The sequence below is a fragment of the Leptonychotes weddellii genome, chromosome 1 (assembly GCF_054177405.1).
Source record: "Leptonychotes weddellii isolate Sample4059 chromosome 1, ASM5417740v2, whole genome shotgun sequence".
NCBI lineage: Eukaryota > Metazoa > Chordata > Mammalia > Carnivora > Phocidae > Leptonychotes > Leptonychotes weddellii.
This window is the reverse complement of record NC_138369.1, coordinates 99,424,616-99,440,414: the sequence shown is the minus strand read 5'-3', so window position 1 is coordinate 99,440,414 and position 15,799 is coordinate 99,424,616. Positions and strand designations below refer to the sequence as shown.

The window sequence follows — 15,799 nt, the reverse complement described above, 5'->3', positions numbered from 1 at the left end:
AAATAAATAAAATCTTAAAAAAAAAAAAGGTTTTGTGTGTTCATTTCTTTTATCATAAGTTGGTGGTTGGTTATAGATCTCTGGCTTTTTGCAACTATCTGCCAAATCATTTCTGCTATTAAGCAGTATGCAAAAGCGCTCATGTGTCCTTTTTCTTAGCACCCTATTCCAAACCCTTTCATGTTTCCATGGACATTCCTAAGGCATTTCTAACTTTAAGAAATGTGTTTTATATAATTTTAATGTTTCCTCTATTTTTCTTCTCTTTTATAACATTTCCCTCTTTTTAAAAAGTTTATTTTTTTTCTTTAATGAACAAAAGGTTAATTTTCTACCTTAGGATTTAAATATCCATGTTTGTTATCCAAATCCACTTTTTTGTTCAATAAATCAATACATTAATATAACCATATTGATTATATTCTCTTCTCTACCCCACCCCTGGCAAATAATTAGAAATAAATTCATCTCTAGTTTGGGTCTTGCATTTTTAAAAGATTATAGAAAATTTGGAGAGAAGAAACAAAATAGTTAAATGGATAATTATGGGCTTAAAAATATTTGATATATGGGGGCACCTGGCTGGCTCAGGTGGTTGAGCTTGCAACTCTTGATCTCAGGGTCCTGAATTCAAGCCCCACATTGGGTCTGGAGCCTACTTAAAAAAATGTTTTTTAATAAAAAAATAAGAATATTTGATATATAGTATTTTATATTTATGGTTTATTCTGGGTGTGCTATTCATGTAATCTGTAATCAGACAAAATACAAAGTCCAAAGATTTACTGAGTGCCAAATCTGTGCAAAGAGCTGACCCTAGTTGTCCCAGTATATGTCTTGTGTGAGGTCATAGGAAGCAAGAATAATTTTAGCACTTGTCAGAAAATCAGTATTAGGTATTTTAGGGTAAGAAATATCAATGATCTAAATATATAAAATTTCTCAAATATGGCATAAATTGAAAGGAAATTTCTGGATCCTTCATTTCTGGTTTAAGAGTTATTTGGTTAATCTCTTTGGTGATGGATTCATCCATTATATGCAACAGTTGTTTATTATGTGGGTATTCTGTGATAGGCAATATGCTAACATTTAGTGAGAACAGACCTCAATAAAGTAAACAATGGCCACAGGATTAGCTTTCCACTTACTGTATGTCATCTTTACAATTTCTTTTGAGATTTGTTCCCCCTTGCATTTTCTCTGTAAAGCAATGCATAAAAAGTATATTCCAATTAATTTCAAGTTAGTTTCATGAAGAGAATAACAGTTGAGTTCAAAGTAATCTTATTACATTAAAAAATGACCCAGCGATAAATATAAAGTTAAAAGGAAGGTATGGGGAAAAGTAATTGCTGCTAGTGGGTAGTTAGATGAAGGAAAAGCGTAGCTTATTGTAGAGGGCCTAGAAAATGAACGATGAGAAAAGAAAGCTATTAGATGGAATGAGAAAAAAAGAATGTCAGCATGGTCTTTTTTTTTTAAGTTAGGAGATGGTTACTGAGTTGGTCAAGTTTAACAAATGTGATTATGTAAAAGCACTATTGCAAATAAAAATATGACTAAGACGTGGCCCCCTGCCCTGATATAGATCACAGCCCAATAAAAAAATGTTGTAACAGAGCTGCAAATAATGCTCACTGTGTAAAAAAGAGGGAATGACTTTGTTGGTAAGAATGGGTACATGGTTAGTGAAATAACCACAGGTGCTAGGTGTTAAATGTTTCAAAGCCATCTTTATTAGAGTTTTCCAGAGAAATGTTTTAAACCATCTCAAGCATGTATATTTTTAAATATTTTATTCATTTATTTGAGAGAGAGTGAGAGCATGAGCAGGGGGAGGCAGAGGGAGAAGCATACTCCCCACACTGAGCAGGGAGCCCGTCACGGGGCGTGATCCCGGGATGCCGGGATCATGACCTGAGCCGGACGCAGACACTTAACCAACTGAGCCACCCAGGTGCCCCTGATTTAGATATATTTTTAATGAATTGTTAATATTAAGACGGTCTTGAAAAGCCTTAAGTTAAAAGTGAATTCAAACAAAGTAACTTCTCTGAGTTAAAATTTGATTAGGCACGTGATTTTTTTACTGCAAGATAGATAGGTAGATATAGATAGATTTGGGGGAAGTTTCTAATGTCACTGTACTTAATTAAAATAATTATTATGAGCTATGTATTACTAGATTTCATGATTATTCAAACCCACATTATTTCATGATCTTTTCTCAGCTTTCTTTTTTTAAAAGATTTTATTTATTTATTTATTATTTATTTATTTATTACTATTTATTTATTACTAGATTTCATGATTATGCTCAAATAAACTCTTAAGAATTTTTGTTAGGCCTCAGTTTATTTTTTTATTTTTTATTTTTAGAGAGGGAGAGAAGAGGGGAGGGACAGAGGGAAGGAGAGAATCTATTATTATTATTATTTTTTAATGAGAGAGGTGGGGAGGAGGGGCAGAGAGGGAGAATCTTAACAGGCTCCATGCCCAGCATGTAGCCAGATCGTACAATCCTGAGATCATGACCTGAGCTGAAATCAAGAGTTGGATACTTAACAGACTGAGCCACACTGGTGCCCCTGCCTCAGTTTATGTTTTAACACCATTTAACTGTCCTGGTTCCTGTCCTTTATACCTTTTCCAGCTTTTCTATAGCCTGCAAAAAGAAAAAAATAAAGCAAGACCACAAAACTCTGCTTAATTAGAAGGCTTTCTTGACATTTCTCTTGGCCCCCTTTGACCATATCCCAGTGGAGTTTTATTGTCCCTCTGATCTATCATCGCATCATATACATACTTCTATTACACCACTTGTTTCAAGGTTTTATAATTTTGTTTTTGTGCCTATTTTCCAATAGATTTGTTTTTTTCTTGAGAGTAGGAACAATGATTTGAATAGGAATATTATTTGTCCTTATGTCTCCAGTACCTACCACTATGCTAACTAGTCTAGTAGTAGGTACCTGTTCAAAAGATGTTTATTGATTGAGTAAATTCAAATAGATTTCTCAAGTATAATTTCTTTTAGGTAAATTTCATCTGATTTCTAAGTTAGGAAGAGTGGAAAAAAGTGTAGAAGCTCACTGTGGAGCAGTTCTTGCAGGAAGATGGAATTATGAAGGAACAGCATTAGTTACAGGTAAGTTGTCTGCAAAAATGACATTTTAAATGAATTTTTTAAAGAAAGATTTTCACGGAATCAGAATATTTTCTTTAGTAATAGTGTCTTTCATTGTCCAAGAGCAAATAATTGGCACAGCATTGAACTAGGCTGCTAGATAATGTTATAATTCAGAATGTCATATTAATTATTAGTTTTCATATATGACTTACAGAGAATGTTCTGTCAGGGCTTTTGAAATGGTCAATTATGGGGTAAATAAAAGTTGTAATTCTTTAAAATTTTAAAATTCAAAATATTTAACTGACCTTTACCCCCATTCCATCACTCTCCCATCTCTTGCCCTATTCTCATAAGCATTTTCATCTTCATCTATGGTATTAGTTATCTAATGTTGTCTAACAAATTACCCCAAAAGGTAATGGCTTAAGATAATAAACATGTATTATCTCATAGTTTCTGTGGGAGGGGAATAATTTAATTTAGCTGGGTGGTTCTGTCTCAGACTCAAGATGTTGGATAGGGCTGCAGTCATGTGAAGGCTTGATTGGGGCTGGAGGTTCTCCTTCCAAGATGGCTCACTCATATGCTCTTGGAATATTTTTAGATTGAGCTTTGAAGGAGGCCTTAGTTCCCCACCACACGGGTTTCTTCATAGGGCTGCTTGAATGTTCTAACAACATAACAGCAGGCCTCATAAGGGAGTGATCCAAGACAGAGAAAGATGGTAGCTACAATATATTTTATGACCCACCCTTGGAAGTCATACTCCATCATTTCTACCATATTCTATTAGAAGCAAGTCACTAAGGATAGCCCAAAGAAGAGAGAAATTAAGCTCCACCTATCAAAAGGAAGAGTAACAACAAGTTTATGGATATGTAATCAAACTACCTACCTATCCCCTGGGCTTTCTTTAGGACTTTTTTCAGTGAGTTGTTTCCTCTCCTGCCTATTTTTTCAACTTGTCCTTTTCCATTCGTTTCTTTTTTAGCATATAAATGTGTTCACATGTCATCCATCTTGAAAATTGAGAAAATAAAAATCCTGCCTTTAACAAATGATTCTCTCTAGAGAATTCTTTCTTTCTTTCTTCTTTTAGGCAAGCTGTTCAAAGAAAAGTCTACTACTTCACTCCATTCAGTCCCCAACTCACTGGAGTTTGCCTGCAACTCTTCTTATTGCACTGAAAGCACTTGTCTTAGAATTCTAGGATGGAGATTTCAGTGAAAATGAAAGCATTATTTGAATAATATACTCATAAGTCTTCTGAGATTAAAGGAAAAAATAAAAATTTTTGGCATGGAAATTAGGCTACTCTGATAGAATTTTTTCAAAGTAATTGCAATTAAATTTTACAGTTATGAAGCACTGTCATTTAATGAGTAAATTGTGTCTGAATTTTAGATATGTGTTAATATAGATATACTGATTTTATATACAAATTTAATGTTTAAATTTATTTCCTATAGATAAAAATATCAATTATTTTTTCTCTTTATAGTTGGAGAAGATGGACAAATAAAAATCTGGTCAAAGACTGGGATGCTGAGATCAACTTTAGCTCAGCAAGGTACGTTTATTAGTCAATTAAGATACCTTAATAGTTCCCTTTAAAAACTATTATAGTTCCTAAGACTGATTTAGGTAAGGTTCAAAGCCTGAAATCTCTTATTTTTTTAAAGATTTTATTTATTTATTTATTTGAGAGAGAGAACGCACATGAGTTGGTCGGGGGAGGGGAGAGGGCGAAGGAGAGAATCCCAAGCAGACTCCACTGGGAGTGGGGAGCCCAGTGCAGGACTTGATCTCACGTCCTGGAGATCATGACCTGAGCTGAAATCAAGAGTTGGATGCTTAACCAACTGAGGCAGAAATCTCTTATTTCTATTTATACTCTTACTTTCCATGTTGCCTGATAGGCCATGGTAACTGTATTATTTGAGCCAAGAAATATAAGAAACACTCAAGGGCTTTTTCTTTTTTAGTGAGTCTATATAAATGCAGTTAAAGGCTGATGATTCTTTTAAAAATAATTCTGAATCCTTACGAGCATATACTATCTGGAATAGGATTGGGTGTCTAGTTAAGTAAATAATAGTAATGGAAACATTAGGAGTAACTCCTTACTTTAAAAGTCCTAATAACCTCATAATATTATCATCCTTTCTAAATTGTATTTTACATTTGATATCCATACTAATGTAGGGGAACAGATACCCTGATGGTCCAAAACTTGGTAAGCTGCAGCTGCTTAGAGTAGCATCTCAGTTTTCCATGTTAATTGGAAAGAAGTGCCCATAAAGTCAGTTCAGTGGTCATTCCTGTCAGGATTTAGATTACATATGATTTTTTCTTCTGTGTGTGTACAGCAGATTTATTTTCCTAATTAGATTTTACCTAGAAATAGTAAAGCAGTTTTCATGTTGAACTGAACATGTATCAGCTGATCTTCAAAGACAGGTAGCAGACTATTCTTGAGAAATATATAATAAAGTTATATTGTGAAGCATCTCTGGTAACTGACTTCCAAATGTCCAGATTTCATTTAAAAATTTTTTTTTAATATTTTATTTATTTATTTGACAGAGAGAGAGAGAGCACACAAGTAGGGGAAATGGCAGGCAGAGGGAGAGGGAGAAGCAGACTCCCCGCAGAGCGAGGAGCCTGATGTGGGGCTTGATCCCAGGACCCTGGGATCATGACCTGAGCTGAAGCAGATGCTTAACGACTGAGCCACCCAGGAGCCCCCAGATTTCATTTTTAAGTCACGTTTACTCTGAGGATAGTGTTAAAATAGTTACATTTCTTTAGCTACCCATTAACCAAATTTTAACAAAGGGTAACCATAAATACTAGGTAGTGGTTATCTAGGTAACCATAAATACCTGGTAGTGGTTATCTCCTGAGGTTAATATTTGAAGCACTCCCTTAATTCATTTCTTAATGATTGGAGATGGATATATAGATAGAAAAAGTCATGGTCATCACCTCCTCTAATACAGAAGAAGCATTAATCCCAGTTGGTTTTATTTTGAAAAATTTGATTTAGTTTAAAAACAATTCTTACTGGGACCTTTGAGGAGTTATTTATCCTTATTAGAGAAACATAATATATGGACCAGGGATAATTATAATTAAGTATTGTGTATTTTAATTATAGGTTAAATTGTGTTATGTTGTATATTTTAATTATAGGCTAAAATTGGAATAGAGTAATACTGCAAACCTTTGAGGACATTTCCCCCACATTATATTCAAATGGAAGAATGGAATGACAAAAATGGAACCTGTCTATAATGAATTTAGTAAAGGAGGTGAACTGGAAATGTAAATAACTGTAGCATAGGCAGGATGTTTTTGTTATTATAAGATGCTGTGAGAGGACAGGAAAGCAGAGATTATCACTTTGGGGGGAAAGAAAGTATCAGAAAGGCTTCCTGGCAAATATCGGAATTTTTATATTTTCTTTTAGGGGGGGTTTCAGGGAAGGGCAGAGGGAGAAGGAGAGAATGAATCTTAAGCAAAGTTCACGCCCAGCACAGAGCCTGATGTGGGGCTTGATCTCACAACCCTGAGATCATGACCTGAGCCGAAACCAGGGGTTGGACGCTCAACTGACTGAGCCACCCAAATGCCCTTGGAATATCTTTAGATTGAGCTTTGAAGGATAAAGAAATTAGGGAAGGAAATGGGCTTGTTGGCAATGGAGGAAGTTAGGTGATCCTGTGGAGGAAGTTAGGTGATCAAAGGCATAGGGGCAAACAGCGTAAGGCATGGAAATCAGGTGAATGGGAGCAGACCCCTTGGGCCAGAGGGTAGGCTGTATGAGGCTGTATATCCAGAGGGACCAAGACATTGATAGTGTTGGATGCTAAATGAAGAGGTTTTGATTTTATTCTATGAGCATACCAAACCTTAAAAAAATAAGCAGAAGAATAAGAGATAAAGACTATTTCTTAGGAACATAAACTTAGCAGTAATATATAGGATAAATTAAAAGAAATAGATTAAATGGGGTGACCAGCAACAGACACATGAAAAGATCTCAACATCATTGACCATCAGGGAAATGCAATTCAAAACCGCCTGTCAGAATGGCTAAAAGAAAAAAGAAAAAAACAACAAGTTGTGGTGTGAAGATGTGGAGAACAAGGAATCCTCATGCACTGATGGTGGAATGTAAGTTAGTACAGCCACTGTGGAAAATAGTATGGAGGTTCCTCTTAAAAACAGAAATACCATATGATCCAGTAATTCTACTACTGGGTATTTACCCAAAGAAAATGAAAACACTAATTCAGAAAGGTATATGCATCCCTGTTTACTGCAGCATTGTTTACAATAGTCAAGATATAGAAGGAACCTAAGTGTCCGTCAATAGATGAATGGGTAAAGAAAATGTGGTAAAAATGTACAATGGAATATTATGCAGCCATAAAAAATGGATGAGGTCATTTCACTTGAGACAACATGGATGGACCCAGAGGGTATTATGTTAAGTGAGGTAAGTCAGAGAAGGACAAATACCATATGATTTCACTCATATGTGGAATCTAAAAACAAAACAAAAGAATAAGCAAAAAGCAGAATCTGACCTATAAATATACAGAATAAACTGATGGTTGCTAGAGGAAAGGGGATACGGGGATGGGCAAAATGGTTGAAGGGGAGTGGGAAATGTAGGCTTCCAGTTATGGAATGAATGAGTCACGGGAATACAAGGCACAGCACAGGGAATATAGGTAATGATATTTTAATAGTGTTGTACAATGACAGATGGCAGCTACACTTGTGGTGAACATAGCATAGTGTATAGAGAAATGGAATTACTGTGTTGTACACCTGAAACTAATGTAATATTGAGTGTCAGATACACTCAAAAAAATTAAAAATAGTAACAAAAAAATAAAATGAAAAAAATGGGGGTGACCAGTAAGGAGGTTATTGGAATGTTCTATGCTAGTGTGTATTGAGATTTGGACAGAGACAGTGATGATAGTTGAAAAAAAGTGAATAGTTCTTAGTGGCTGACAGGAATGAATATCCTGTAAGAGGTAAAGAATTCAGAGAGAAGAATAAATGAGGGGATATGTGTAGAGGGATGATAGTTTTGAATGTGTAGAGTCTGAAGTCTTTGGTGCAAGTGGAAATATTGTGTTAGGGTTCAGAGGTAAAGGCTGAAATATTAATGTGAGAGTCAGTTATAGAAAGGTGAAAGGTGAAGCTATAGGGTAAGTTGCGATCCCCAAGGGAAAAGTGTCTGAGAATAGAAACTAATGATACAAATGCATTCATTTAAGCTTTTTCTCTTTACTAACCGAGTGACAGATACAATCAGAGTTGCTTTTTTGTGGAATAAATCCCACTTGATTGCTTACTGTTAATATATGTCCCTACAAATAGAATAAAAGGGAAATAATTCTTGGTTTTTTAATTCTTGATGATTTGTCAACCAAAAAAAATTGAGTTCCTCCTATCATGAACAACACAATAAACAACTGGTTGCTTATTGCATTACAAAGTAATTTCTAGTAGTAGTAGGTAATAGATAGTGATTGTATAGTATCAGACTCTGCTCTAAGTACTTTACTTATATTCACCCAATGTAGACTTATATTGCATTCAAGGCAAAGATAGCTAATACTTCATTGTAATAGTGAAGAGTTTGTTTCAAAAGCATTCTTAAAACATGCAAAAACATTTTTAGGGGCTACTTTTTAGTATGAGTGTGAAAAACATGGTATATTTGACCATGTACTTCCTTAAAACAATCGAAATACATTTTTGTCTCCTCTTCTGTGGTTTAAAATGCCTTCAACAGGTTGAAAGAATTTAGATAATTTGTTTTACAGAGAGATAAGGGTCTGACATTTAACACAACCCCAGGTGCATGTGGTTTCTTAAAAAATGTCAAAAAGGTCACATGATCTTAGTGTACAAAGTCAGAAAAACAAGATATTTTTGAATGTCTTAACTGAAATGGAACATAAATAAAAATTCCCAATATAAAAGGCAAGAAATTATTTAATTATTATGAAACTACTTTTATTTTTTGTCCATTTTTTTGGGTTAGTGTTAGAATTAATAACATCACATAATTTGCTAAACTTTTTGTTGAAAACTTGTTTAACCTGAAGGCTATAGTTGTTATTTTCATACTGAGTTTGCAAAGTGAAGTGTAGCACTGAGAGTAATTCAATGCTTTAATAAGCATGTTTTAAAAAAAATATTTTAAATATTACAGGTTTGTTTGAAATGCAAGTGGGATGGATTTCATCATAATAAAAATCATTATTTTCTTTATGAAGCTAATTTTTCCACTTCAGTAATGATGTTCATCAGAACTACTCAAATTGGAAGTTGTGTAGTATATCTCCTTTTGGAAAAGAAAACATTCATATATACAGTAGTTTTACACTTAACATTTTATTATAAATATAAGAGATGAATATAATGAAAACTTCTCTTAGTTCTTGATGTTATATCCATTTTAAATATTAGTGGTTAGGAAGATTGAACTAATGAGACTTAGCTATTTATCTTATCTCTCGTAACCCCATAGTTAAAAGCCACATGTTATAGCAAAGGAATTACTTAACTTTTCCTCTATAATCCTATTTTGTTTTATACTCTAAGTTCTTATATCTGTTTTTTTAACATTATTATGGTTTAAAAATATTTTATAATCAAGAAATGAATAAACTCCCAAGTCCCAACAGGGAAGATAAGTATTCTGAAGATTTATAAGGTTTATAAGCAAGGAAATGGTGCACAGCTGACTTAATGAGGCCACAAATTCAATGTTAAAGAGGACAAAAGCGTCCCTAACTCCTCATCCTATACCCCAACTGTGCCTTTTACCACAACTAAAGGGCTAGAGTCACATCCTGTATAACTCAATGGGAGTTGTATTTACTGAATTATTTCCTTGGGGGTAGATGTTTGTCATCCTTTAATGTACACCCCAGGAAAGTGTAATTTTACTCATTGTATTCATGATGATTTGATAGTCTTTAATTAAAATATATTAATTTACTTTTTTTCACAATAATTACAACTTATAATAATGGAAATAAAGAAGATACCTATAACTCCACCACCCTATCAAAAAAGCATTCAGCCTCTATTCCCTTCCTGTACTCATCAAGAACCACATTTGAAATATCTGAAATTTTGATTTACATTTTCTGGGGAGTTTATTAGAGTTGTATCCTGTTTGGCAATTTACTTGTGAAATCCAGGTCAGCTCCTGGCTACTTCCAGAGAATATTCCAAGATAATGTACTTACCAAGAACAGAAGAAGTGCCTTCTGAATGAGGTTGGCCATTTGTGAGTTCCTCTGATACAGAACAATCCTAGATGTCATTGAATAGCATATTTAGACCCAATATGATATCTAACCTAAATCATGAAAGGCATGCTTCAGGGTTTTTTTGTACTAGGTCTGTTGTAAGCTAGAATTTTAAATCCCTTAAACAGCTGAGATTTGCTCACAACTGAATTATATTCTGATTGGGAAGAAAATGGCATGAAAGAAGTAGGGTGCCACTCGAACACAAGCCTTTATCTTCCTGAAATTTACTCCCTGTTGATTACTGATTACTCCCTGTTGATTAGCACCAGTTGGGTTTCCCATTTAAATGAACAATGAAATCTTATTGATTACCCATAAATCCTCAGATTCAGATTTCATTTTACTAAGAATGTCTTATTCATTCACAGAAAGTCAACTGCTGCAGCAGTCTGACTTAGGAGTTCTAGACAATTTTTGAAAGCAGTTTTAGAAATATAAATGGGTTGATATTTCATAGATTAATTGTATAACCTTGATTCACTTTCCTAATGGATGGTAACTGGGTCAGACAGTGGAATACAGATTATTTAATGCTTTCAATAGGTATAATATTCATTTTTTAAAAACTAGGTTCAAATAAAGTACAGCCTTCCAGAAGATATTAAATAATGTAGAAAGTCATTGAGTTAAAAAATACATTCCTATCCTAAGAAATTGAAAACAGTGTGAAATTTAAAGTAGTTTATAGAATGGTACATAAGTCAAATGTACTTTTCCCCTGAAAGTGTTAAGTCAACTTCATCCTGGTTATGGGATATCTGAACCCTTCGTAGCCTAGCTTTCAGGCCAAAGCCACACTTGATAGATAGCAGAACTTTCCCTAATCTGATATTTAATTTGCCATTTATAAATTCATAGATAGGAGGGATAGATCATTTTGGGGTAGGGTGATTTCTGTCCATTAGAGAACTGCTTAAGCAGCAGGTGAGTGGTAGCTTTATTTCCTGTAGTAGCCTCAGGAATGGGAATTAATCAATAAGGTAAATATACCATGTATATTTTTATATGGAAAATTTAAGTCAACTTATGTATTGAGTCAGTTTAAGCACTGATTGCTGTTGGTGGGAAATGATAAATTATGACTTTTCTGATACTTTATATCTTAAAATAATGAGGTATATTTATTTTATATATGCTATATGTATATTAGATATATATATTTATATGTATGCTATATTTCAATAGCGTACTATATTGAATTCCTAAAAGCTCCCATCATATTTTCTAAGCAAGATCAAAATTAGTTAAAAACAGTGTTTCAGTTGCTTACAGTAGATTTTCAATGGTCAGTATTAATTCAGTCTGTGTTTCAGTATCAGGCTATGCTCCAATTTGAAAGGGCCATTGAATAAGAAGGAAATGAAATGACACTCCACATTGCTTTTTTGGTCCTCTTAACTATCTCTCTTATTATAAGGCATAATAATGAAAATCTCTTGGGTTTTTTTTTTTTTTCTTTTCCTTTTTACAGGAACACCAGTATATTCAGTAGCGTGGGGCCCTGATTCAGAAAAGGTTCTTTACACAGCAGGCAAGCAGCTGATCATTAAACCTCTTCAACCAAATGCTAAAGTTTTACAGGTACTTCTCAGGCATTTGCAAATTGTTATCAGGATCTGTTGGACTGCTAAGTGAGAGGTCACTTTCTTAGGAGTCTCTTTCTTCTGGGTGGTCTTTTTGTCTGAGGCTTTTAAGTGTGTGTTTTTATTAGCCTGTATTACAGAATAGGGGATATCTGGTTATATTTCTAACAAGGTTCACTTCCTCCTTATTCCAACTTACATTATACCAGTAAATCATAAATGTGTTTTGAGTTACTAAATTGTCACATGATTTGGCATGATAAGCATCTTTAAATTTAGCAGAGTCAGCCTCAGATGTATAGATTTGAGACAAAACAGGACAAAATCATAAAACTTTAAAAGCTTGTTTAGACTGTGTTTCTTATCATTATAACTAGCATCCTCCTCTTCAACATCATTTATTCAATACACTTAAGCTTTCTCTAAAACCTTAGCATTCTTTTAGTATTTTTAGAGTGGAGGGGTCATCAGTGTAATGTTTAGAACAAGTTAGGTGTATATAATTTTACCAAATATATAGAAGCAGAACAAGGGTGACAGTTAAGACAGGTCAGAGTAGGACAAATTAATGGAAAACCTTTAAGCCTATATTCAGGATTTTGATGTTTGATTTCAGTGTTAAAAGGCAGAGTCATTTTCTTCATATTTTGATAATGACACAGTATAGTGTGGATAATAAAAATACAGGCTTCATACTTAGTCACCTGGTTTCAGATGTTCACTTATTTACCTAAATGTAACTGTAGGCAAGTTAAAAAATATCTGATTCTCAGCTTTCTCATCTTAGTTGTGATGCTAATACCTACTTATAGGATTGTTGTGAGGATTAAATGAGTTAAATTGCAAAGTGCATAAGACAGACTATACAATAAGCATATTGAATGCATACTGTAAGCACTCAATATAGAGTAGTTGTTACTATAGATGTTACTGTGTGAGTTATTATGTCATCTCTACCTTTTAGTCAGCCCTTATTAAATTAGAGCCAAGGAGGCTGGAAAAAAGATGTAGAATGACTGGGTCCTAAGTAAGGGATTTGGTGTTGGAGATTGAGCAGCTACAATGGTATAAACGTGTTTTAAGAGCATCAGATTTAACAGTTAAGTACGTATAGATTTTGGGGAGTGAGGAAATAGAAATGACATTGAGTTTCCATAATTTTAACTTCTATGTAGATTATGATATATATATTTCATAAAGTCAACATGCATTTACATTTTTACTGCATGCAGAACACTCTGCTAAGAACCATGGTACAAAAAAGAAATAGAAGATACAAGTCCTTGCTTGCTCTTAGGCAGCTAAGGTAAAGAATTTGGGCAAATGAAAGAAGCTGCAAAAGAGAACTAGTTCTGCCTGCCTTTAGTCAAAGTCCTTCCATGCTACTTAAACTACAAAAATCTGCTTTAAAATTATACAGCAAAAACAGGCAAGATGAATCTTTTGGTTTATAGTTACATGATTTATTGAGATACCTGTAATTAGGCTTATATAAATGAAAGTCAGAAAGATACTATATATTACCATTGGTAAATTATAGTTTAGTGGTTTAGTAGAATCTTTGGGCCAGCACATAGCGGAGGGAAAGAAAAGTATCCATTGCCAAAATTCAGCTAGAGTGGAAGAGGAGTTAAAGTATAATTAGTAACTTAATGCAAATTTTCTTTTTTTTTTCTCTTCGTAAACTAAAGCTGCAGCAGTTTTCCTTGGGCATAAACATATATTCAAATTTAGATTGTCCACAAAAAGAAACACTTAATTCTTGCTTGTAGAATACAGTTTAAAAGTATACACCTGATTTCCCTTAAAAGCTCTAGGGACTCTTCTAGAGACCCAGAACTTGGTTTTATAGTGAGGAGACTTCTGTTTATTTATTCATTCAGTGAAAATGTAGTGCATACATACTATATACCAGATACTACGCCATGTGTGAGGTAACTCAGAGTGAAACAGAACATAGTTCCTGCCCTCAAGGAGCTTGTTGTCAAAGGAATTTCACAAAATGCCCGGTTAATTGAGAAATAATTGAAAACTGTCTATGCCTTATGTGTAGTATACAAATATGTGTAATATATAAACTGATAATCCTAAATCATAGTATACAGAAAGTTTAAATCATATTTTTTCTTAACTTTTGAATATGCAAAAATTAATTTTTGTAGCTTTGAAATGAGGCTCTTGAGAATCTCTGTGTATGTGTACCTATATATACCCATATCTGTGTCTATGAATTATTTTTATCCTTGCAGTTTATTTCAGGACATTTGTATTAATTTGGCAGTAAATTGTGTGAATTAATGCTTTTGAAGGATATTATCAAAACATTTGTTTCTGAGAGTACATATTTTTATATATCTTGAATAAAACAAGCTATGAATTACTGCTTATTCTTAAACTTTTTTTTTCTTTTTTTTTCAAGATTTTATTTATTTATTTGACAGAGAGAGACACAGTGAGAGAGGGAACACAAGCAGGGGGAGTGGGAGAGGGAGAAGCAGACTTCCCGCCGAGCAGGGAGCCCGATGTGGGGCTCGATCCCAGGACCCTGGGATCATGACCTGAGCCGAAGGCAGACGCTTAACGGCTGAGCCACCCAGGCGCCCCAATTACTGCTTATTCTTAGAGCTTATTTGACCCTAATTTAATATTTTACTGTGTACATTAAGAACAATAGGATGGACTGTTGTTCAACATAGTACTGGAAGTCCTTGCCTCAGCAAACAGACAATAAAAAGAAATAAAAGGCATCCAAATCAGCAAGGAAGAAGTCAAACTTTCACTCTTTATAGATGACATGATACTCTATGTAGAAAACCTGAAAGACTCCACCAAAAAATTGCTAGAACTGATACAAGAATTCAGCAAAGTCGCAGGATATAAAATCAATGCACAGAAGTTTGTTGCATTTCTATACACCAATAATGAAGCAGCAGAAAGAGAAATCAAGGAGTCAATCCCATTTACAATTGCACCAAAAACCATAAAATACCTAGGAATAAACCTAACCAAAGAGATAAAAGATCTGTACTCTGAAAACTATAGAACACTTATGAAAGAAATTGAGGGAGACATAAGAAATAGAGAAACATTCCATGCTCATGGATTGGAAAAACAAATATTGTTAAAATGTCTATACTACCCGAAGTAATCTACACATTCATTGCAATCTCTGTCAGAATAACACCAGCATTTTTCACAGAGCTAGAACAAACAATTCTAAAATTTGTAGGGAACCACAAAGGACCTTGAAAAGCCAAAATGTTGAAAAAGAAAACCAAAGCTGGAGGCATCACAATCCCAGACTTCAAGCTCTATTACAAAGCTGTCATCATCAAGACAGTATGGTACTGGCACAAAAACAGACACATAGATCAATGGAACAGAATAGAGAACCCAGAAATGGACCCTCAACTCTATAGTCAATTAATCTTCAACAAAGCAGGAAAGAATATCCAATGGAAAAAAGGCAGTCTCTTCAACAAATGGTGTTGGGAAAATTGGACAACAACATGCAAAAGAATGAAACTGGACCACTTTCTTACACCATACACAAAGATAAATTAAAAATGGATGAGAGACCTAAATATGAGACAGGAATCCATCAAAATCCTAGAGGAGAACATGGGCAGCAACCTCTTTGACTTCGGCCACAGCAACTTCTTACTAGACATGTTCCTGGAGGCAAGGGAAACAAAAGCAAAATGAACTATTGGGACTTCGTCAAG

General features: G+C 34.2%; 1 protein-coding gene across 1 annotated transcript in view; it reads left to right on the top strand.

Moving 5' to 3' along the window:
- The window catches only part of IFT80 (intraflagellar transport 80), a 107,161-nt gene that overhangs the window by 22,484 nt on the left and 68,878 nt on the right, over positions 1-15,799 (top strand). Inside the window, exons 4-6 of the mRNA XM_081802628.1 lie at positions 3,041-3,151; positions 4,638-4,706; positions 11,963-12,072. Of these exons, the coding sequence (XP_081658754.1) occupies positions 3,041-3,151; positions 4,638-4,706; positions 11,963-12,072 (290 nt within the window). The remainder of the gene's footprint in view (positions 1-3,040; positions 3,152-4,637; positions 4,707-11,962; positions 12,073-15,799) is intronic.